At 45.4% G+C, this 25,156-nt stretch overlaps 1 protein-coding gene across 10 annotated transcripts in view; it reads left to right on the plus strand.

Annotated features, from left to right (window-relative positions):
• Cacna1e (calcium voltage-gated channel subunit alpha1 E) overlaps positions 1–23,652 on the plus strand; it is a 476,043-nt gene extending 452,391 nt beyond the window's left edge. For 6 of the 10 annotated variants that reach the window (XM_057770437.1, XM_057770436.1, XM_057770439.1 and 3 more), the window contains 10 exons: positions 871–967; positions 2,925–3,030; positions 3,805–3,912; positions 4,433–4,533; positions 4,814–4,920; positions 8,487–8,598; positions 11,174–11,302; positions 12,341–12,521; positions 13,964–14,154; positions 15,479–23,652. In XM_057770437.1, coding sequence (XP_057626420.1) covers positions 871–967; positions 2,925–3,030; positions 3,805–3,912; positions 4,433–4,533; positions 4,814–4,920; positions 8,487–8,598; positions 11,174–11,302; positions 12,341–12,521; positions 13,964–14,154; positions 15,479–16,021 — 1,675 coding nt within the window. In that variant the 3' untranslated portion in view covers positions 16,022–23,652. The remainder of the gene's footprint in view (positions 1–870; positions 968–2,924; positions 3,031–3,804; positions 3,913–4,432; positions 4,534–4,813; positions 4,921–8,486; positions 8,599–11,173; positions 11,303–12,340; positions 12,522–13,963; positions 14,155–15,478) is intronic. The other 4 variants (XM_057770443.1, XM_057770444.1, XM_057770440.1 and 1 more) reach the window with 3 other exon arrangements.
• Positions 23,653–25,156: the final 1,504 nt, after the last annotated feature.

The raw sequence follows: 25,156 nt of genomic DNA on the forward strand, positions 1-25,156 counted from the left end.
GAACTCTGGAGGCTGGACAGCTGCCTCTGCTGTTGCTCTTTAAACTCGATCCTAGGGAAACCCGCAGCCGCATGTGGGAGAGCTGGGGAGGGTAGCATGGCATGCGAGATGCTCTTCCTCCTCCTGGTTTTGTTTCTTCTGTCCCCAGCATGCCATCAACCCTGGTGCATGCTGGGGAATAAAGAGCACTCTTTTTCATGGAGCCAGGTGGAAGCAACAGGGCCGACTTTCTGATCAGCAACCTCAGCCCACCACTTTCAACGCAAGCCACCACCTCCCGCTGCACACACACCACAGAGGGGGGATACACGACGTTCTGCCTGTGGGTTCAGGGTAGGGGACAGGCCTGACTTCTGGGCCAGCATCCCAGCCCCAGTAGGGGCCAGAAATTCCCACCCACGGCTGGAGCACCGTCTATCCGGTTTATACCGCTCACGCACAGCCCTGGGAATTGAAGACATGTTTGTGTTACTTTGCGGGTAGATGCAGTGAACTACAAAGCCAGTGCAGAATGAACCAAGGAGGAGAAAGTGAGCCCCACCCCTACCCGTCAGCACCTTCTGACAGTGTCAGAGGGACCAGAGGTTGTGACTAGCGTTCCCGGGTCTGTGTGGGGCGTGATATAAATCTGCACCAAGACGGAGTCACTTGTATGATTTGCCTTGATTAACAGGTTTCCTGTTCTTTTCCTGTTTGTCCATTTTGTTTTTGTTTTTTCTTCCGTTTCCTGTATTAATTTGTTCTGGCTCTCTGGGAATGCTGTTCCTCTCTCCTACCTGTCTGCATCCTTCCTCTACCACTTTCCCCTTCCCGGCCACCCCTCCTGCCCTGCCCATCTCCTACCCCTACTTACCCCCCCCCCATGAGCAGTGGCCGCATCCATTACACTGAGATGTATGAAATGCTGACTCTCATGTCACCACCGCTAGGCCTCGGCAAGAGATGTCCCTCCAAAGTGGCCTATAAGGTAGACAACCCCTTCCTTTGTTCTGGGCTAGAGACCGACAGGAAATGGGATCCAGTTGTGGGGAGGACAGATGATGGGAGGAAGCTGGGTTGGGGAGGTGGCGATGGGACTCAGGGATTGAAGAGTCAGGAAAGGGTCCTGAAGATGCAGTCATGAAGGATACAAGAGTGGTTCCAGTGCTGTTCCCCCTGGACCGTTCACTGTGTTACTGTGTTTCTACACGTGCGTGGCTTCTTGTGAGTGGGCTACTAGAAAGGCGCTGCTAAGTGGTGTGTTTCCTTTAAAAGGAGGCAGAGTGGTGGCCAGGGAAATAGTTGGATGGGCAAGAAAGAAGCCCATGACAAAAGAGCCAGGAAAGCTTACTGAGAAAGAAATGGTTTCACTCAGAAGCTAGGGGGAATAATGCAATAATCCTTAAGGATCGTTCCACAAGAAAATTGTAGAAGGAAAACTCCCAACAAATGTCTTCCCCCTGTGATGACATAGCTTCCTTCTAGAGACAAACACAAAAGAGGAATACGTCTTCAATTTCATGATTAACAGGAATGCAGCTTTCATCCCCCATTGGCCAGCTACCCAGTGCCCTTGAGAGGGCAAAGATGGGCACAAGATGTGTTCAACATTAGCTTTGCCTTCTTAGCATGACCAAATGGTGGGTAGATTGCTCGTGGTCATAGAGCATCGTCCACTGGGAGTTATCAAGCTTTGGGGCCAGGAGTTTTCTTCTCCTATCAGCAACAGTTACTGCTAGCTCCCCAGTGGTGTCTAAGTTGGCCAAGAACTCCAGAGCTTTTTTACTCACCTGGGCATACATCCTATCAATGTTACCACTTCTCCAGAAGTGGGAGGGATGAGACTCGGAAACAGACAAGAAACAACCTTTACACGCTAACACACTGTGTCTGTGGAGTTGCTTTAGGCAAGATGATCCAACCGAATATTGGAGAGCATGGTTGGTGAAAGACATGCTCCAACCACTACCAACAACCATTACCCCCAACCACTGCCACCAGGACCCTTCTGCCGTTCTCTGCAAATTGTATTTCCCCAGAGAACATCTCACTAGAGTGTAATCCTTAGGAACCCCCTCCACCCCAGTGTGTGGCTGCTTGTACACAGCACAGGGAATAGTATTTTTTGACACCCATAAGTACCACACAGTGAGAAATGAATTTGACTTTCTGGGGTGAGACTTGATAGAATGAGTTGGGAGAGGCATGGGAGGAGAGTTTTACAGAATTCTAAAAACAAGATACTCTCTGAGAAGTGGATTTGGCCATTTCAGTTGGATCCCTTCCTCTGGGTGAGGGAAACAAGGCCTGCCCACTCTGCTCCTGCCTGTACCCCCTTTCTCTCACTCTGTCTTCCCTGCTTTCCTCATTCATCCTCCCCTAGAGCCTGTTTGCACTCCTCGCCCTGCCCATCCTGCTCCTCCTCATCCCTTGGATCAATTGGACTTTCTGCATGTTCAGTCATGTGCTGGCAAATTCCATCCTTTAAAGACTCAAAAAGGGGGCACTAGGATACATCTTTCAAGTGAGATACACAAGGCCAGTTCTCTCCCTATCTCTCCATTGAGTTTGGGGGTGTTCATTGGACAAGTAGAAATAGAGCGCACCCCTGGAGCAGGGAGTGGAGCCACCTCCCAGAGCTGACTCCCTTCCAATCCCGATGGGAGATATTTGCACTCCCCATGGGAAGGGGTTCTACAGGGTGATTGGGAAACCCCTTTTCCTTGGAATTTGGCATCATTCCCTAGATAAACTGGCAGCGAATGAGCTTTGTGTGAGAAGAAGGGAGAACCAGGCTGGGATGCGAATGGGGAATCCTTGCCCTTCTTTTTTGTCTGTGCACTTGACCTCTGCACTTTTCTTCCTTTTTTTTTTAACTTTTAAACCAAGGTGTCTTTCAATATATTTGTTTTTTGCTTGCTTTTTCTCTTTTCTCTTTCACACAGAGGTTGGTCCTGATGAACATGCCAGTGGCTGAGGACATGACAGTCCACTTTACCTCCACACTTATGGCTCTGATCCGGACAGCTCTGGACATCAAAATCGCCAAAGGTCAGATTAGTAGGTGAAGGAGAAAGGAAAGGGGAGGTGGTTATAACCTGAGCAGCTGCTATAGGATGGAGCAGCTGAACTGTAATCTAGCTGGCCATGCGCCCAATAATGCACTGACCTGATTTTACCTCTAACTCAGTAACTTTAGACTTGCCCTTTCTCTGGTAAAAATAAGTGACTTGGTACTCCATGCCTGACATATATAATTGCATTCCAGATATAATTCTGTAATTTTTCCCATATAGCATCTTTTCTCTACAGTCTTGGAAGGCTTCATAGTGAACACTGCAATGCTTTGCCTGTTATGATTGCTAATCCAGTGGTCTGAAAGAGAAGCAGTCTATGACATCTATAAAGACTTTTTAGCCTGCCTTCTCCTGCCTTTTTAAAAATCAGATCACTTGGATTGTATAGTTAGGGTCAATGGGAGGGATGATGTGTATTAATGAGGCAGGAGTCTTTTTTATGGTTATCTTCATTTCCTTCTGATGTATTGAGCACCTGGGAGGCTGTTAGAATCAGTGAGGAAGTTGATCTTGGCCTCAGATCCCTGAGGAAGAATATGCCTCTGTCACTTAAAATAGGAGCCAAGGTGTGTATTCTGCTTCCTCAGCAGAAATGCTGGTATTGCCAGATCCATGTTCACTCAATGCCAAGATTTCCTCTCATCATGGGAGGTTCCATGCTGATTCAGCTCCTGCCCCCACCTACTCCCCGGTCGTCATTATTCTGTGTCAGTTATGATTGGGTTATTAATAATTCATATTATCCTAGGTGGTGCAGACAGACAGCAGCTAGACTCGGAGCTACAAAAAGAAACTCTGGCCATTTGGCCTCACCTGTCCCAGAAGATGCTGGATCTGCTTGTGCCCATGCCCAAAGGTGTGGTGGGTTCTCCTTCCGATTGTGCTCGGCACTGTGGCCCAACATGCCAAGGCCACATCTTTTAGGGAAACCAGAATGATCAAGGAGACAAAAGGATCATTCCGTTGCCATTAGCAAACTAAGTCCTCACTCCTAAAGAACTTTTAATCACAATGAATTAAAACTAACTTCTTAAGCTGAGTCACCGTGGTTGTGAATGGCATTTTCTGGGTCCATAGCTCTCTCCTTCCACATGAGACTGTTCAGTGAGCCCTAGTACATCTGGGGAAATGTGTTGCTACTTGGACATGGATATCTAGAATGATAGGAGGTAGCACTTCTTAATATATTTCATACGATCCAGTACTGTTAGCGCCGCCGTCACTGCAAGGATCTCTTCACTCTATATCCTCAGAGCCCTAATAAGCACTAGATGAATGAGTGGCTGAGAGTGTAAATTTGCTTTGGAGAGTGGGTAAGAAAGCTTATGCCCACCTGCATCCTCTCTGTTCATCCTATGCTCCACTTGTGCTTTTAGCTTCTGACCTAACAGTGGGCAAAATCTATGCAGCAATGATGATCATGGACTACTATAAACAGAGCAAGGTGAAGAAACAGAGACAGCAGCTGGAAGAACAGGTGAGGATCAGTGATGGTATATTGGATGGGTCATGAATAAACACAGGTTTCTAGGGGGGCAGGCAGCATGTATCCCTCCCTATAAAGCACCCTTAAAGGTGACAAGGGGCTTGGGGAGGGGTCCATGAAATTTGTAGTGTTGTGGAATTAGAAATTTGGTGAATTAAAAGGTTGAGAAAGTCAAACAAGAACCCAATTGTCTTTCTTTGTTGCTCATGTAAGCTGTGGTCTTCCCAGAGCAGTCCCCACAAAGTCATGGGAATTGTCTGTCTCAATACAGAAAAATGCACCCATGTTTCAGCGCATGGAGCCCTCATCACTGCCGCAGGAGATCATTGCTAATGCCAAAGCGCTGCCTTATCTCCAGCAGGACCCTGGTTCAGGCCTGTGAGTATTGTCAAAGCACTGCCTTATCTTCTCCAGCAGGACCTTGGTTCAGGCCTCTGAGTAAGACCCAAGGGTCCACAGGACTCCTGCCTGCATTCTGTCGCCACTGGAAAGGTCCAGAAACCACACACTGGGAATCAGTTCTTTTCCTGGGGCTGACTTTCTCAGAATGGATCATCAGCAGGAATAAGAGGAAAGTGAAATCAAGTGTGTGTAGGCGCAGCCAGCATCAGGATGGTAGACGAAGGCGCCGAGTCGGGTTATAATACACTAGCACCTTAGCTATAGTTCTGTTGTGAAGGATTGCCATCTCTCAATGCTTGGCTGTCCCCTCTCCATGGAGCTGGTGTCATGGCTCTGTGATTGATAAGCATAAAAGGGAAAGAGAAGCAACAGCCACTGGATTCTTCGCTCCAGGCAGAGAGTTCTAGGGACAGTATTTGCTTACCTAGTTTGAGAGCTTGGTGTGGGGAAGTAGGGGGGTGTCCTCAAGGAAGAAACAGAGACCCAAAGGCAAGCTCTTCAAAAGGTGCGACTGTGGTAAGACACCTGTGCCTATGGTGGCTACTCCTCGGTTATGGGTGCTATACAGAGGGCATTCTAAGCCATGATTAAAAAAAAAATTCAATTTTTGTCTTAAAATAGTGGGGCTTTATGTTTTAGAGTGACATGATTAGATCTGTGCTTTTCAAAATTCATTCATGAATTAGGTGTAGACTTAATAGTTCAGAGGGAAAATTCTAGAGATGCCATCATGTAATGGCTTGCTGCAGTTATATAAAGTATCAATGGCAATGGCTTGGGTGGGTAGGCAAGGTATTTAACAGGGAAGAAAGATTTAGGAATAGGTTTGCTACATGGAGTGAAAGAGGGAGGGAGAGGAATGAAGATGACCCACATGTTTCTGGTATAAACCTTTGGAAGATATTGCAATAGGCCTGTTGTTCTTTAGAGCCATGCATTTTGAGAGTCAGGCATTAATTATAGAGATTACAATGGTGACCATGGCAGATATAGCTCCCTTCTCCCTGACAAGTGATCTTGCATACAGGAAAGTCAGACTTTAAATAGAAAAGCTGCCAGGGGAAAACAGTTGTCATTTTCAAGTACAATTGTGATAAATTCCAGAAGGAAAACGAGTAGCAGGGTGTGAAGGCACATAAGAGTTCTGATGGATTACTGGACATCTAGAATTGTTACAAGAAAGGGTCCTCTGTTTGTCCCAGCCGCCCAGCTAGCTTACACCTGAAATAACCACACAGAGGTCTATATTAATGATAAACTGATTGGCCCATTAGCTCAGGCTTCTTATTAACTCTTATAACTTATATTAGCCCATTATTCTTGCCCATGTTAGCCACATGGCTCGGTACCTTTTTCAGCAGGGCAGGTCCCATCTTCCTTCTTCTGTGTCTGAGCAGGACTGGGGAGGAATGGGCTTCCTACTTCCCAGAATTCTCCTGTTCTCATTGACCTGCCTCTACTTCTTGTCTGGTTGTCCGGCCTATACTTCCTGACTGGCTACTGGCCAATCAGTGTTTATTTAAAACGTAATTGACAGAATACAGACAACTGTCCCGCACCGTAGAATATTTTAAGGAAATAACTTTTGGTAAGGAAAGTCCAAAGTACATGGAAAGAGTGTTGTTAGGAACAGATGTACTCTGTACTGTGGGAACAACCTATATTGAAGTTTTTTTAGCATAAAGAAAGCCTGGTTATTACTACTTTCAACAAACTTAAAACAGCCTGTACATGGAATTCTGGGAGCAAAGGAAAGCCAAAGGAAAATGCTGGTGAGGTAGGAACAAGAGTCTAGGGGAGGCCATGTCCTGTATTTTGAACAACTTCTTAAAAACAAGAACTTCACAAGGTTTTTAAAGTAGGTTACCACTCAATTCAAATTATTTAACTCTGTGATATTGTTCTGTGATTCTAAAGGTTCTGCCACTATGTCTTCTGTTTTCTAACAAAATAACTCAGACTAGTAGTTTATAAAGAATAGAATTATTTGGATAATAATGCTGGGTCTTGGGAAGCCCAAAAGTATGGTGCCTATATCAGGTGAGGACCTTTTTGTTCCATGTGTGGGATGAGACAGAATAGGCTTGCGAACATAGGTGTTTGGGCCTTGTTATGATAAAGACAGTAATGTAGCACGGGGGTTTCACCTTCATGACCTCATCAAGTCCTAATTATCTCCCAAGTGTTCTGCTTTAAATAACATTAGCATATAACTTTAGTATAAAATTTCCAACACATGAACTTTTAGAGACTCAATGGAAACCAGAGAAGGTTTTCTCTACCTATTGAAGAATCAATTGTTCTCTGTGGTACTAACAGGGGTCCATGCTATATACTTGCCTTGTCCATCTTGTTACCTTGGTTTTCAGGAGAAGGCACACGGATGAATGAGTGGCATTTAGACAGGTAACTTAAATATGAGATGACTCTGTGGGAGTTGTAAAACTCAGCTAACACTCTCACTGGCAGAAGACCCATTAGGTGATTCTCTGTTATTCAGACCTTCTCTTTTAATGCTAATCAAGTAAGACTGAGCCTACAGATTATTTTAAAGTAATTTGCAATTCTTGTTCAGTTCTCTAATTCTCTATGGGATGCAAAGTCCTCGGTCATAGACTCTTATGAGATGGGCCTCCCTCGAGCAGAACACTGGTGCTTAGAGAGATGGTGTATCATCTTATAATGCTATGACTGTATAGCTCTGGCCTGCTTCTCTTCCCATAGTCACAAGGGCTCACTCTTGGTTAGGACAGTGGAATTTGTTACTGCACTGATAACAGTGAATGGCAACAGAAGCCAGTTTTGCAGGGAACATCAGCTTGGACATGATTGTATAAGAATCAATCTACCATGCTATTCTCTGTACCTTTCACTTGGCAGCTTCATGTTCTGCCCTACCTCATCACTATTTAAACATCCTCCCAATACAGCAATCAACCCAAGGGTCTTTGCTTCTCAACCACCACCTCTGAAATCATCTCCCAGCACATGAGTCAAAAGATATAGTGAGCAGCCCAGAGAAACCCCTTAGTAAATGTTAATGGAACTGAATTGGATGGAGTTGAGTTTTGCCATGGATGCTGGCACAATAAAACCATTTTACTGAAAGTGGCTTTTTTTTTTTTTTTAAGACTATGACTGCTTAATATTTAAACAAGCTGTTCACTGTTTAAACTCTGGCATTTTTTTCTGCCCAATAGGGAAACTCAACAGAAGCAGGTTTACAATCTAGCACTGGTCTTCCATATGGCTGAGTGTGACAAATGGTGTCATTTGTCACAGATATGCTGGTCGCCAGCAGAATGATGAATGATTCCAAGCGCAGGTTGAAAACACCGGTTTCTATATTTTCTTACGCTTTCTTAAACATCTTCTGTTCTAAGACCAGCCACCTGCAAGTCAATAGACTCACAGACCAGCTGAGAGCGCAGGGTGCTGCCCTTGTAAGGAGGAGGTCTCCTATGGGAAGGGGTTTGTTAGTGGAAGTTATGGCATGACTATTTCTGTCTCTCATTACCTCTGAATTTGATATTGCTTTTCAGGGGTGGTCGGAGTGGATACCCTTCCATGAGTCCACTCTCCCCGCAAGAAATATTCCAGTTGGCTTGTATGGACCCTGCTGATGATGGACAATTCCAGGAACAGCAATCTCTGGTGAATGAATGAGTCTATGACCTAAGAAGTATTTCCTGATCATGCTTACTTTCAGCCCTTTCTTACCCAATTTCTCCTGTTCACTGAGAATGCTCCCTCTAAAGGTTTTATAGCCCAAGAGGGCTCTTCTTTTCTGCAGGAACTTTAGGCCAAGCCCTTTTAACTTAACAGATTTCGGAGCAAATATTATATATAAAATTTTGTCTACCATAGCAAGGCTTTAAGATACTCTCATAAAAAGTAGTATCTGCTCATATTGTATAGAATACCATTAAGTGCTGCTTATGGAAATATAGGATGCCCCTAGCATCCTTGAGGGAAGCCGCATCTGCAACAATGACCAGCTGTCCACCAGGACATACAGAAGATGTCACCACTTTTGCCATGTGTGGGTTCAGACAGATTTCTTCCCTTCAGTTATAATTCTACAAGGCCACACACTCAAAAAGCCCCTAAAGTCATTTTCCTGAGGCCAACGTAAGTTTTTTATTAGTCTAGATGGTAAAATTTCCGAGAACCCTAACAAGTAAAGTTCAATCTTGAAGAAGAGAGTACCAGTTAAGATTTTGTCTTTACTAGTGCAAAAGCAAAACCCGATTGCCAAACTAATCAATTTTGCCATTATTCCATGTTTGGGAGTTAAAAGTCCCAAGTTTTTTCCAGGCTTAATTGAATTGGAGAGAGCAAGACAAAACCTAGTTTTTGCAAATGTCTGTACAGAGAACCAGCACTAAGTGAGCCGAGCCTCATTACTTTATGGTTCATAAGTGACTTTGTTCTCTCCTTTATCTCACAAACCATTCTTGCTACTACTATATATCCCAGAGCCATGCCAAATGAGCGGTGTGTGTGTGTGTGTGTGTGTGTGTGTGTGTGTGTGTGAGTGAGATGGAGTAGGTTTCCTATGGAGAGGAGTGGCTTGACTAGGTAATTCTGTCATCTCTGGTTGCTGAGACAGAGGATCTTGAATCCATTATATTGGGAAGATAGCAAGGTCAGGTATCCTAGAACACCAAACAACTGCCCCAAGGGTGTTCTTAATAATCACCCTCTTCCCTAGCTGTTTTAGTACTAAAACCTAGGGACTAAGCTGGTATAAATAGTTTGATTCTGAAAATTCCTCTCAGCACTTTATGCCAAGTTGATAGATGTGGTGGAAAAAAATCTCAATAATGTGGTCTTTCTTTTTCCCCCAGGGACACTTTACCTCATCATTTGTGTGGGTTTCCCCAGGCTGAGCTGTAGTGCCAGAACTTTCTGGATTTGTGTTCATCTTGTCAGTGCCGGTGTCTGTATCTGAACTCAGGTGTCAGCCATGCCCCACACTCACCACTGTGTGCCTCTGCCCATCCCTCTAGGTCCCTGCTCCATGTCCCGAGGCGTGGCCCTGATTTGTGTGTGTGCATATGGAGTGTGTCTCGCTGCCTCTGGCACCTGTAGACTACAGTGTCTTTACTGCATCTGTTTGGAGTTGGAATTGTGTGCCCCATTATCACACGCACTACAAATGCTGTGGCTGCCTCAAGCACATCTCACACACCCTGGAAAGGTCCCTCTTCCCAGCCACGCCAGTAGCCATAAAGTTGGCTGGCCACCTCAGGTTTCCCTTTCTTTGGGTGCTGACCTACTTAGGTATTTATACCGTAAACTATGGGTACATAAATATAAAATGACATTTTTCTAATCTCCAGATGTCAAAGATGTTCTTTGATCTCTGTGTGGTTCATGTAAGCATCTCCAAGAAGTTCCAGAATTTATACAGCGACACAAGTTATCCTTATTGCAAACTCATGTTCTTAATTAACACTTTCCTATCCAACCTTATAACACTTTGGAGGGTCACATTTGAATACAATAACAGCCACATGGCTGATGAACAATTGAAATATTATGAATACAAATGAAATGTACTAATTATAAAAATGAATTCTTATGTGTTGGTGTGATAATATTTGGATATATGAAGTTAAATAAAATGCATAATGGAAAGATTTTCTACATCACATATCTAATCATAGACATGGTTTACATTACATTTCTATTGACCTGAACTAGTTAGTAGATCCCTGAGAGAGCTTATCCATGACATTCTCGGTGACTTTAATTATAGAACTCAAAAGTTATATATATGAATTAATTCAAAACATATTTGCTCTTAGACACTGGACAACTTTCTGTCAAATCCTAGTTCCTATACAACTGATAAAAAAATTCTTCAAAGAACAAAGACAATAACAACACCTATCAAAAATATAATTTGCATATATAAAGCATCCAGTGAGCAGAAATGTTTGTCTGTTTGATAAAGTTGTACTACCTGAAATTCTGTTTCAAAGACGGCCTTCACCCCGTCATCCCAGTTAGAGCCTTCTATTTGAGATATCTGGTGTCACACATGTACAATTAGGCACACATATGCACATAAATACATATATCCACCTACAGTCAGGGCCTCCTAAGCATCAGTCTCCCTTCTAAAAATTATTCTTACCACGAGGGCTGAATCATCCCCTGGAGGTGCGAGACAATGGGACGGAACCAAGTCCCACAAGCTTGGCTGTGTGTTTATTTCCAGGAGCCAGAGGTTAGTGAATTAAAAAGTGTGCAGTCCTCTAGCCATGGCATCTACCTTCCTTCGGACACCCAGAAGCATGCGGGATCTGGGAGGGCATCCTCTATGCCACGACTGACTATGGACCCCCAGGTAAAACTCAAAGACCACACACCTTATGCAGTGGCATCCCAGGCTTTAATTAAGTGGGTTATGAAATACCTGATATTTTCAGGTAAGCCCGGGACTTTTTCTCTACCCCTTGCCTACATGTAAAACCCAGCTTATGGACTATTTCTGATAAAGTCTTCTCTATATTGTGTTTGTAGTAAGGCCCTGCCTTCAAAAGTCTAGTCAATAAAATAGTATTAACTTCTCCTGCACTGGGCAAAGCATTCTCAGGACCCAAGCAGCCAAGCAACCAGCATTTTTCTCTATGTATTTTCCCATCCCTTTTTTTCTCTCCCCAGCCCCTTCAGCACATCCGAGTTATTTGTCCACACCGTTCTATGGCTCTATGTCAGGACTGTCTTATCCAGTGCAAGCCACGCCTCATTTCTTTGTCTGTTTCCTTGGCTTCTTTGTCTGTCTTACATGAAGTTTTGACAGAGACAAGAAGTTTTTGTGGATCTGTTCTAACACCTGTGGCAATCCAAAGCTGGAGGGGTCTATGGGAGGTTAGGGTGGGGGGTCATGACAGGAGGGTGGTTCTTCCTTAATGGTTAAGTTACAAGCTTTTCCTAGGCTAGGGGGCTATAGGGAAGAACCTTATCTGTTGAAAAAATAACGAAAGAAAAAAACCATGTTTCCCTCAGAATATAGCCTTTGGACAGTCACTATCACCTGGTTCAAAGTGACTATTTACAGTAGGTCCTGACTAAGCCCCTGTAGAACATAGTTCTAAGAGACATTTGCACAGTGCCTGCCTGTATTCTGCACCGTTAGTAGACTCATCTGCTTTATTCATGGAAACAAGGAGACAACTGAGGGCACTCTCAGTGAGTGTAGCTGATACAGGACACATCTTCCTTTATAGCCAAGGATTTTGCAAGGCAGATTCAAGGGAGGTGACAGTTTTTTCAGAGGTCATATAGTTCACAGTTCCTAAGAGTGTTAGTCCCATGTCTGGATTTTCAGACTCTATCAATAATTAATCCAGACTTGTGTTCCTCTGGATTTTTTTCTTTCTAGGTGGTAACAGACCCTAGTTCTATGCGACGTTCATTTTCTACAATTCGGGATAAGCGTTCAAATTCTTCATGGTTGGAGGAGTTCTCCATGGAGCGTAGCAGTGAAAATACCTACAAATCACGGCGCAGAAGCTACCATTCCTCCCTGAGGCTGTCAGCCCACCGCCTGAATTCTGACTCTGGTGAGAGGGTCACCTTTAGCACCTGTCTCTTTTCTTGGCAACTGATGGACTTAAATTTTTTTTTTCAAGGATCAGAAATGACTGGAACACAGTTTAGATAAAGACCAGGGTTTAAGAAAGCAAAGCAAGGACTGGCTGGCTGGCTCATGAGTGAAGAGCTTGCTGTGCAAGTGTGAGACAGGCGTTCAAACCCCTGACCTTACAGAAAACTGGGGCCCTGCAGTGCAAATCTGCCATCCCGGGTTCCTCCGGCAAGGTGGCTCCTGCTGGTCCTGAGTGTGCAGCTGCCAACAGTAGAGAGAGACAACAAGACACTGTCTCAGACCCAGCGCAGAGCTAAGACCAGTTCCTCAGACCTGCACATGCACACTGGGACACACAAAATGAAAGGCGATGCTCCTTGCCAAAGTGCATTGCTACCTCTGAGTTGTCATCCTGCGGCACACCCTAGACAAATGCCAATGTGACTGATCAAGGTTTCCAATTAACCTTCTCAGAAATGCTCCAGATTCCATAGGAATACAGTAGAGGCCACCCCTGCCCTAGTCCCCAGGCCCCACCCCCGACCTGCCAAAGGTGCTGAGCTCTTCTGCCAGCTTCAACTTTCTCCATCGTATTATCTGGAATTGTTTCAGATACTGGGTTTCATGTAAAACCTCTCTGTGTGCTTTACTGATTTTTAAATGTTAAGAAAGCATTCGTCTCGTTCTGCCTACTTCATTAGGTGTAGGATCAAACTTGAAGAGAGCTAGCATATGGCAGCATTAAGACTAGAATGGAATCCTCGACATTAAATCCCAGGCTTCTCATCCTACCGTTCTATTAGATGGGCCAGCATTTCCTTCACAGAACCATCTCAGTTCCCTTCCTGGTGCGGGATACAGATAATTCCTGCTCTGCGTTGATTTACTAGCAGAGACACTGTTTACTGTAGCTGGCATAAGAGGGAGCTGAGAAAACAAACTATACTCATTGATGCATGTCTTCTCAATGATACCTTGGGGACTTTCTTGCTCACAAAAGAGGACTTTTCTACCCTTTCTTTCCCATTTCCCTTTCATTCCCTGTCAAGTCATCTGTTCATCTGCCAGAAGAAGCCAGGCTACTTCAGTCAGTTCAGGAAGCCAGGAAACCTAAGATCAAGATGAGAGCATCGTCCTGGTTTACAGATGGCTATCTTTTCATCAGGTCCTCACAGGGTAGACAGCAGGGACGGGAAGCCAAGTGTCTCTGGGTACTTATTCCATAAGAGCCCTGCTTTCCTGAACTGGTCACCTCCCAAAGCCTGTTTGTCCCCATTCTCCTGGAGGTTAAGATTCAGTCCTGAATTCTGAAGGGACATGATCAAGATCAATTCACAGTGGCATGGTCCCTGGCCTGGAGTCACCAACTGGAGTGAGCTGAAAAATAAGTACCGGTTGTTTTTTTATCACCTTCCACAGGCCACAAGTCGGACACTCACCGTTCGGGAGGCAGGGAAAGAGGCCGATCCAAAGAGAGAAAGCATCTTCTCTCCCCTGACGTCTCCCGCTGCAATTCTGAGGAGCGAGGGACCCAGGCTGACTGGGAATCCCCAGAACGTCGCCAGTCCAGGTCACCCAGCGAGGGAAGATCACAGACCCCCAACAGACAGGTGAACATGAGAAGCAGGGTCAGGGAGGAGAGGGTTCTGTACTAGGAAGGCCTCTTGGAACTCAGAGCCTGATGTTTAACCAGAAATAACCTCTGTACACAGAGGCTGGCTCTTCTGTGCTTGGAGGTTCAGAGGTGACAGGAACTTAAAAGAAGCAAGATTTCCCCCTACAGAAGTCAGTCCATGCCTGTCCTCAGAATCGGGATATACAAATTTAGCTAGACTTAACAAAATAAAGGTGGTCCTTCAGCTAAAAAGATTTGGCTCTGGTGTGATCCTCGTATTAACTGTAGTGACGATTCATCTGTCAAGTCAGGATTTGTAAGGCAGACAGCTCAACTTCGCTCACCTATTGTACGGCCTTATCAAGAGAAGGAGCGTGTCTCACCTCCCCATGCCTAGGAAACCTCAGCGGTGTGACAGTAGTCTTTGTATTGTCCTTCTCTCCCAGCCCTAGCTCTGGAGGGGAGTTCCTGGAGTTCAGAGGGGAGACTCCTTTGGAAATGGCAATTCTGAGACATGGCCGTAGAGAAGCTTGCCTAGGGAATGGTGGCTTCCAAACAGTATCACTGCCGAGCCAGCCCTGTCAGTTTGCTAGCAAAGCAGATTCCTGGGACTTTAAGGAATTCAAGGAGACTGGCTTAAAAGTCAAAGACAGAATTCCACACTTGAAAGGACTCCACCTCAGAAGATCCTCACTGGAGTCTTGCAGGTCCCACACACCTTCAGAGTCCAGTGCTGGAATCCATTTGCCAACCCTGGGCTCAGGTACTAGTGATAGGGAATAGGTAAGGAAGGCAGCTAAGGGCTGAGACAACAGACAATGTGGGGTGTGGAAGCCAAGGGCCTCAAGCCACTGCTGATGGAGAAGAGGGAAAGGAGTTTGCTTTTCCTTAGAACTCATTTTCCAGAACAGTTTTCCAGACAGCAAATCCGAGCATTGTTTTGCTTAGAATTTTAAGGTATTCCTGTGTGCCCTTCTTATACAGAGTTTCCATTTCCTGGGTGTTATGGTCACAGCTATAAGTTCTAACAAATGCCGAGGCTTAACCACAGCCCTGCCCTTCTAAGACTGCCTTGGTAGTTGAGTTCCCGAGATTTGTCTATACTGCAGAAGTTGAAATGCTCTGGTCTAGATGTCTTCCATTCACTATTGACCTGAACCCCGAGTCCTTGAAGGGTACAAGTAGTCCAGGGGCCTACCTCTCAGACCTCCTCCGGAGACTCAAGAGCTTTCTGCAGGAGAGTTTGGGACTTCAAGAGGGCCCCACGTGGAGGCGCCTCCATGCCTCATCTAATCTGTTATGTTTCTCCCGCGCTGCAGGGCACTGGTTCCCTGAGCGAGAGCTCCATTCCCTCCATCTCCGACACCAGCACCCCAAGACGAAGTCGTCGCCAGCTCCCACCTGTGCCACCAAAGCCTCGGCCCCTCCTCTCCTACAGCTCCCTGATGAGACACACCGGGGCCATCTCTCCACCTCCTGATGGAAGTGAGGGTGGTTCCCCGCTGGCCTCTCAAGCCCTGGAGAGCAACAGCGCTTGCCTGACCGAGTCTTCCAATTCCTTGCACCCCCAGCAGGGCCAGCACTCTTCCCCTCAGCACTACATCTCCGAGCCCTATCTGGCCCTCCACGAAGACTCCCACGCCTCAGACTGTGGCGAGGAGGAGACACTCACCTTTGAGGCAGCCGTGGCTACTAGCTTGGGCCGCTCCAACACCATCGGCTCCGCCCCACCCCTGCGGCACAGCTGGCAGATGCCTAACGGGCACTATCGGCGGCGGAGGCGTGGGGGGCCTGGGCCAGGCATGATGTGTGGAGCTGTCAGTGACCTCCTGAGTGACACGGAAGAAGATGATAAGTGCTAGAGGCTGCCATCCCCTCCGATGCATGCTCTTCTCTCACAGGGAGAAAACCAAGACCAAATTGGGAAGCCAGTGCGGCCCGGGGGGGAGGAAGAGGGAGAAGGAAGATGAAGGACGCCATGCATCCTCTGAAAAGAGGAAGTAAAAGACAGATGGAAAACCAGTCAAACCCACCAATTTGCATTATTTCCCTTTGCAAGATGGGCACTGCCATAGTCCTGCCTCTTTGCTGGGGAAAGAAAATACAGGGATGTGGGGGGTTATTCCCATAGGAGAAGGGACACAAAGGTGGCTTGGCTTCCCTTGCCCCTTCCCACTTTTCTGTGAGCTGCAGCAGGATCTGGCTGCCCTGTGTCTAAGCTCATTGCCCTGAGCAGCTGGGAAGACTTCCTGGCATCTCACCGCGGGAAGAGTGGAGACAGTAGAAGAATCTCTGTGCCAGTTCTTGCGCTTTAGCTGCCCCCAGGGCAGCTCCAGCAGCATCTCATGCATTGTTCTTGGGGCTTGCTTCCCCCAAAGAGACACACGCTAAGTCTAGAGCGCTGGATGCTGATGGGAGAAGGGAGGAAGGGAGGGAGGGAGAGAAGGGCCAGAGCAGAAGGGCCCAAGGTGCTGTGGCAACAGCAGCAAGGGCTGGTCTGGGTGAGAAAAGCCATAGCACAGCAGCCCATACCATGAAGGTGAGGGCCAAAGAAACAGAATTGGAGGTGCTGGTGGGTACGGTAGTAGACCCTGAGGTTTGTTACCCACATAGTAGGTGCTGTGGTAGATAGGCTAGAGACAGAGGTTCCCTAGGGCCCCAAAGGTGCCTGTAGCTCTGGTAAGGTAATATTAACTCCAATAGCCAGGGCACCGACCCCAGTAGGGTTTAGCCACAGTGTGGGAACCCCATGCAGTTCTCAGCCTTGGCCCTTTAGATTCTAGTTAGAGGGGACCCCCAACGATAGGGACAAGACAGAGAAGGAGACCTAAGGGACTCTAGCCAGACTCAGTTTTCCAACAATCACAGGAGGAACTTGGTACTGGTGGCAGGGCTGTGACCACAGTGGGCTGGAGGCAGCAGGTCTCTGTCAAGCAGCAAGGCCACCGCTAAGCCAAGCCCAGAATAGTCGAGTATCAACAGCTAAATGTTCTCTGCCAGTTCCCCAAGTGGACAGTGAACACATATCCAAGGAGACCCCTGTGTAGTGACTTCCAGAGAATGGTCCCTAAGGAAGTCATCTTGAGGACCCCTTGTGAGGAGAAACCCTTGGGCCTGAAGCTTGTATGGCTGGTTTGGGGTTTGGAGAGTAAGTTGATGAGGATGCTTTAAGGTGATTAGTAACCATACCTCAGTTTTGACCTGGGCTGCTTTTAGTAAAAATAGGCTCTGATGGGGCACTGACTTTCTCTGAATGTTCCCTGGGCCAGGGTTGGGCTTCATCCCTTCCCCAGAGTAAAAGATGGGTAGAAAACAGCCTCAGGCCACTTCCCCAAAGCAGAAGCACTGAGGGAAAATAGGAGCCTTCCTTAGTCACTTCCATAAGTGATGGATGCAGCAGAGAGCTCCATTCTGTGGGACTCGTCACCCTTCGGCCTCTCTCCGGTATCATCAGAGCTAAACCGATGCCTTGGAGCCGGGTGTTGGGCGGGACTGCCCTCTCTAGCTTCCTCACCCGACCCTCCCCAGTGAGACTCAAGGACTTCACACTGAACTCAGTGAATCGGCTTTCCATCCTCTTCCAGCCTCGGCAGAGTCCTTCGGGACTCTTGTGGAGGAGCGGCCCTTCTCTCTCAGCAGGAGCTTCTCCTCTGGGGTTTCCTTTCTATCCTTCTGTCCCACTCTTCCTAGCCCTGGCCTGAGGCAGGCGCGGCATCAGCTCTGAAAAGCCAAGTTCCCCCGTGTGAGCGTGTGGCGGCAGTCACCTGCCACAGTCCCACCTTCTCTTTAGCGTATCGATGGAGCTTCGCGAACCATGGTCAGCCCCAAACCAAAGTGGTCCCAGGACAGGTGACCGATGAGGCAGACGTAAGGCCTGCCGACTCTCAGATCCTCTTCCGCCGCCATCGCTTCACTTCCTCTCCCTCGCAGCACGTGTGTGCTCAGGGGCCGCTGAGAATATGAGCATAATCCTAATAGAGGAGATTGTTACATAAGAATAATGCTGGGCCTTGTGTTGTTTTAAAGGTTTTCTTTGCTCAGCCTCATTTCATGCCAAAGTGCTGCTATGGGCCTCCTTGTGTGCACAAAATTGCTTTCCTCTACCTTGGACTTGCAGCTTTCCGTGGGAAAGCCTGCAACAGGATGACCATCCTGAGCCAGCAAGCCCGTTGGATGGTGTCTGGAGAAATTCGATTGCGGAGATATGTCATTGCCATCCCTGTAGTGGGAGAACTGTGGGCTGCCAGCACAGTGATCAGCTATGGAATTTGCCTGCAAATAATAACATGATCATTAAACTTACTATGCCTGAATCTTCCCATGCTCCCGAACTCCTTGAACACACATGCAGGTGTGTGCGTATGCGTGCACGCACTCACACACTAAATGAAGCATTTAAAGTTATAAGTACTGTAGATGTGGTCACTTGACTGACCACGTGGTTTTTTTTTTTTCCTAGCACTGATGAAATCAAGAACATATTATTTATTCATCTTCCCTTGGGTTTCTTTTCGCTTGGACAACACTTACCCTTCATTAAGACCAGAACATAAAAGAATTTTTGTTAAGCCACAAACTCATTTAATTGTCATCTTTGCCTCCTGATAAACTCAAATGCCAACCCTCTCTTTTGTAGCCGACCAGGGCTTCCCTCCTATGGACCAGAGTCTAACTCTTTCTACAAAAGAAATCTGTTTTCTCAGAGTCCACGCTTCTCTTTGCATCTTCTGGTATAGAGCACGATTATTTGGGTGCAGAAAGTCTTCTTGCAGAATTCTTTAGTCAAATATCTCATCACCTTAGCAAAAACATTGCCTTGAAACAAGATAGGGAAGATGAGAGGACATTACAAGAAGAAAAGAAGCCAGGCAGGGAGGTACTGTAACTGCAATTGTGTTTGGGGAAGCCTTTTTGCTTAAGGTTCCAGAGAGTTTGACACATCCCAACCTTCCCATCACAGGAGAGGACAGCAGGCTTCATCATGGTAGGCCGTTCAGGCCATGGTGCCCTGTGTGTCAAGAGAATCACCTGCCCATGAAGGCATGGCACCCTCTAGTATCCACCAGGCGCCACAGGAGCCATTATGACAGTTTCCCACGGGAGGGGGCATACCACACTAATATCTGAGAAATCTATTTTACAGCAAACCTCACGTCTTTCTTCCTGCTTGTTCCCCATACTGGGGGCACCAAAGCCAGATGTCACCAGAACCCCAGATGTTCTGAATGTGTTGCTTCCTTCACTGTGAGGCTCAGGCAAAGATATCCCATATTCCAGTCTCTGGTCAACATCTCCCCTTCCCACCGGTATCTATGTCTCCACCACTACCACCACAGATTCTAGGTGTGAACTGCAGTGTCCTCTGGTATCCCCTTCCCAGTCTCTGTTTTGCTGCATGTTAGCACATCCTGAGATGATTAAATCCAAGCTCATATGATGGATTAGCTGTCTCTGCCATGCCGTTAGGGAATTCACCTTCTAATGAAGCAATGTCTGGAGATTGCTAGGTGATCCTCGCCAGATGATCCTCAGACCATTTCAAAGGAAGTGTAGTGTGCATTCAATGTCCATGCACTTCATGAAAGCTCACTAGAGAGAAATCAGGTCTCTTTGGCATCGAAGAACAAAGTAGTCAAGTAATTTCAGTTTTTCATTATATCTCTTTCTGAGGCCTGTAAGGTATATTTCATTTATGGGTAGATTTTTTTTTAGGTGAGTGGAGCAGGGAGAAGTTGGGAACTTTGTTCCTCAGCTCAGTTAGACCATTGGAAAAGTTAGGGACGACGAAAGGGAATCAGACTGTCTCCTGGCATGGCAAGATTTTCTGAGACCTGAAAGAACTTCCACAGCCTTTCTATTACAAAGTCTCTTGTTTGTTATGTTTTGAAATACCAGCCCCACGACCGGAGGCTAGTGAAGCAAAGCAGCCCATTCCTCGGGGAGGACTCTTCACCCCGCCCGGCCTATGGGTCCTTCCCTTCTGGTCCTGCGAGCATTGTCTGCTGTCCAGGAGCAGCAGGGGAATACTTTGAGGCAGGCATGCAAGCAGAAGAGGATCAGGGGGCCCCTGAAAAGTGGCCAGTCACAGCATGATGAATTGACACTAGGCAAGAACCCCTAAGGAATCCAGTTCAGAGGACTTCTCTTTAAATATCTCTATATAGCCTTCTTTTTTAAAAAAAAGCCAAACTTAACTTAGGGTTATGACCTAACTGTCCATGAGTGTGATCAAAGGCAGCGCCATGTGATTCAGTGCTGTCTGCACCAATCATCTTTTGTAGCTTTTCATTTCCATCCAGAACATCCTAGCCAGGTCTGTCCCAGAGCAGCAACTGATACCTTCTCCACTGGCCAAAGACTGCTAAGGCATTTTTTCATCTACCACAGGTTACACCCATAGTGCAGAGATATACTGCATGGGAGGAAAGGTCAGGAAAAAAGTCTATCTGCTTTCCAGCAGTCATCTTTTCCTTTCCTTGAATCTTTCTTGGTGTATCCCCTCTTCCATAACTGATTTGGCCTATGGTGTGTGTCTCCCAGAGAGGTCATACCACACCAAGAATTAACAAACTCACAGATGTTCCAACCTATCCCAAGGGCCTAGTTCACGTCATCTCATTTAATGGGGACTCTCAGCAAAGTCTGGCAAGGTCTGCCCTGCTTCTATTTTTAATAGGTTTCTTTCCACCCACACACTCCTATCATGTATTAGAGGGTTAGTGTCTTGACCCTCGAGATGCAAAAAGAGACTTTGTGATAAGCCATGCTACTACTATGTAAATACTTCTTGAGTTTCAGTTTCTTGTTTATGAAGCTTTGAAAAAATTGGGTAGATAAAGTAAAACGAAGTATTGAGATTAATGCTTATTTTTATCTGTTTGGTAGTTTTTGTTTGATTGATTATCTACGTATTTTGTAACAGGCCCATTCTAGAACAGCAAAGAAGGATAAATCTGTGTTCTGTAGTGTTACGAATCTGCTCCTTTTCTACAATTAATTTCTGTCAAATTAATGCTATGATAATTGAGTCAAAAATCTGAAGTTACTGCCTCCTCCCATCTGTAGTCCTGCCCCCAAATCCTGTCTTGTTAAGTGGCCTTGAACTCTTGATTCTGCATATTCTGCCTCTTCTCTTTCAAAGGTCTGAAAATACAACATACATTTATGAAAAATCTGCTTTCCCCACCAAATCAATCAAAGTCAAGGAAACTATAAGATAGAGATTTTTTTCAGAACATCTTTAACCAATAAATACGAAATGCATTCCTCAATGGGAAGATAATTTTAAAACAATATAGCAATTTGATAAATGACTATCCCAGGAAGCTAAATATAATGAGTTCTACCCAGGCTTCACAACTCATTTGTGCCTTCAGCAAGGATATTACATCTATTTTCATTCCCTTGTTAGGAAAATTGAAATTCTGATACTTGGCTAGTTCGCGCATGTGTCGAGTGCTTGTAAGTTAATAATGCATAAAGCACTTAAGTCTTCACAAGTCAATCTGGAAAAATCTTCACTCATTTCACCCACTAAGGACTCGGGAAATTCTTGGCGTTTCCCATAAGCCTTTAGTCTTTTTAAGGAAACCTCCATCTTAATGGGAACTTAGACTAAGACTTGTTTTACTCTTGTCCTTCTATTTTTCGTATTTCCTTTTCATGTTAGCACTCAGTTTTCTGAAATCCAGGCTGTTTTCATTAATTAAGAACACTGAGTTTTCCTCCAACAAACTTCCTAGTGTTATCTTCTCTTCGTGGCCACCTAATTCAGAGAGCAAATAACCATGCACTAACACCTTTGCCTAGGCATCTTCCCCAGCCTGGATGAGAAATCTGAGTGAATCTTATCTCTCTCTCCCTCTCTCTCTCTTTTTTTTTCCTGCAAATTTTCCAGAGAAAAGAATATATTCTGTGAAGGAAACATTTGAACTTGGGCCAAATAGTTCCACTACTTCCTCTTTGGATCCCTCAGATGATGTCCCCCATACTCAGACAGAGACGTCATCTCCCGTGTCTAACTTGGACCTGATTTGCTGACCCGGTTGTTTTTTTGTTGTTGTTGTTGTGGTGGTGGTTGTTTTTTTTCAGCATTTTGATTTCTTCTAGGCAATGGCCTATATTGCCCAAGAACCAATGCTCAAAGCAGGTCTATCCAGGATATTTATGAGATGAGCAAGGAAAACACTTTAACGTGTCCAAGTGCCATTAATTTTTTAAAATAACGGTGATATGAAATGAGGGCTAAATAATGTAATCTAACTGCCAATTAAAGTACACAGTAGTTCTGGTCTTCGTTACATTTGATCTGAAGTTACAGACCATTAGGCAGAATCCAGCGGGTTTAGTGAAAACATAGGCATTGTGTTGTAATCGCTGTACTAGGGGCGTACACTTAGTCAGCAGGTTGAACTTCAGTCAGTGTTTTTCTATCCTGGTGTTTTGTGAACATTCCAAAATTTCTACAAAGCCACCCTAAGTGCTGCAATTGCAGAGGAACTTCCCTTTTTGTAACTTTAGAAGGCAGGCCAAGTCCACTCACACTGAGTCCAAGATTTGGAATCCACCCAAAAAAAAAAAAAAAACCAGCAGAGGAGAAATATTTAATACGCCAAGTATGTGTGATGTTTCATACCTGGGATGAGTGAGTACAGAGAGAGACATGCGACTGAACAAAGACGATGTTGATCTGCAGACAGGACAGAGTCCCAGAAGAGGACAGGTTTAAAGGTGTTTGACTTTGGATCCTACTTTTTACTTAGATTTGGGGTAAACTCTTTAGCATGATATTGGATTCAGAGGGGTTGCTTTTGATAAACTGATTAGAATCCTCGGGATTAGTAGATTCTGGACTGGGCAAATGAAGGAAAAAGCAGCCCAAAGACAATCTATAACTTCAGTAACTCATATAGTAATGTCAGTTTTGCAGAGGATGTATATTACCCTCCCTAGTGGCATATTGCAATAGGAGGGGGAAAGAGACTATGTCTGGGGCAGGAGGTGTTTTATCAGGACAGATTTCAAATGGCCAGGTGCACTGGTACTGACCTCAAAGGCCAGCATTGTGAGAAGGGGGTGACACAGGGTCTAGGTCATCCCCTCTGTCCTTCGGGACACGAGGATAGGCCTTGATTTGATCTTAGATGATGAGCACGTAGGATGGGAGCAAGAGGGAAAATGGGCACTCTGCCTCAGGTTGTAAAGAACGCTGCCACCCACATTTTCAGACATCTGTGAGCCACACCCATGAGACGCCCCGCTAAGGGGCAGCATTCCCTGGGGTGTATCAGCCTGACACTCATGCAGCAGTGGGGATGGAACAGCAGGCAAAGCTGGCCCACCCAGAGTAGCGGTACGTCTCACCTAACGCCGGAGCTCAGCAGTGCATGTTGGTCAGGTGGACATCCTGTAATATAAACGCTCGTTTGGATCCAAAGGGAAAACCATTAAAAATAAAAGAAAGATGAACAACTTTATTGTTGGGGGGGTGGTCAAGGAAAAGTAAATAAAACCTTGTTGTAAAGAATGCATTGCCTGGTTTCCCTCACTTGTCTTTACTTCTGCTGATGGAGTTGTCCTGTGACGAAGCCTGGCCAGGGCGTAGGGAGGTGGGACAGCAGGGCCAGTAGTCATGGTAAGTCAGGGTCTGCTTAGCCCAGTTGTGAGTACCTCCAAGATATTCTCAAAGTTCCCAGGATATTATGCTCCTGGAGGGTTTTCTTTTTATTAAAAATGACCTTTGCCCTGGAAGAAAATAACTGGATTGCCCTACCAACTGATTCCCCGAAAACAAATTTTTTTAAAAAAGGAAAAAAACAAATGAATAAAACAAAAACAAACCAAAAATGAATCAAATTTCTAGAGTGGGGAATATTCTATCACAGGAAGTGTTTCGCAGAGCAGACGGCCACTGCATGGAGCCTCTGGCTTTGCAAGCCTGTGGAGCCTCCGTTTGGAAGGAAGAAGAGCAGAATACCTGCTTTGCTGCCGGCCCCAGGAAGGAGCTGACCTCCCCTCTCAGGAGATGCTGTCTACTCTTTCCTTCAGCCTGTATGGCTTTTTACACGGGTGCAGGAGCTTTCTGAGTGAGCCCAGGAAAGAGCATGCTTTGTGTCCATGGGCCCATTCCATTCTCCATTCTAGGCAGAACTGTCTGTCTCATTCCCTGGGCTAACATCTTTCAATCCTAAATGTATTATTTAGGATTGCAATAATTCTATTTTTTGTCAGACAGAAATCAGCATTTCAGGATATATCTTTATCTTTTGGTCAAAGGTCATTTTTTAGGTCTTAAGATAAACGATTAGTAAGACTTTTTTCTTGTGGTCAAACCTTTCAAAAATGTGCTGTGTAGTCATCCATCCAAATTCTGAAGGCTGGATGTGATGAAGTCTGTACATTCATAAAGAACTTCTTGTTTTTTTCCAATAATATTCTCCCATTGACTCAATCACAGTTTGAATTGGAAACAAATTTGTCAAACTGTTACATCACAGTGGTATAGCACGACACATTATTTTTTTTCAACAAAAGTAAATTCGTAAGTTATATGAATTGGTGATTTTCCCCCAAATTCTTTCTAATCTAGAACTCAAGTACACAACCTTTCACAGGCTAATGATACTACAAAATACAGACAAAGAAAAATAGATGCTATTCTAAGTTTGTCACAAGATTATACGCCATAATCTGAGTTTCTAGTGGCTACATTTTTTACATTCTATGTCATTAACTTTATGTACTGCGTCTAACTTGATTTACATACCACGTTCTTTTGCTAGGGTAATTCCCATACCAAAGTCCCTTAAATATTTAAGCATCTAAATGTAGCATATTTCTAGTCTCAATATTCAGGAGGTTGAGGCACCCAGAATTTGTGGTCAGTCTGGGCTACACAGTGAGATCTGGACTTTAAAAACAAACCAATGAAAGTGAAATAATCACAAAATATTGGGGCTAGTCACATATGCAAATGGCCTTAGAACACCCTAAACATG

The sequence above is a fragment of the Chionomys nivalis genome, chromosome 5 (genome assembly GCF_950005125.1).
Source record: "Chionomys nivalis chromosome 5, mChiNiv1.1, whole genome shotgun sequence".
NCBI classification, from domain to species: Eukaryota; Metazoa; Chordata; class Mammalia; order Rodentia; family Cricetidae; genus Chionomys; species Chionomys nivalis.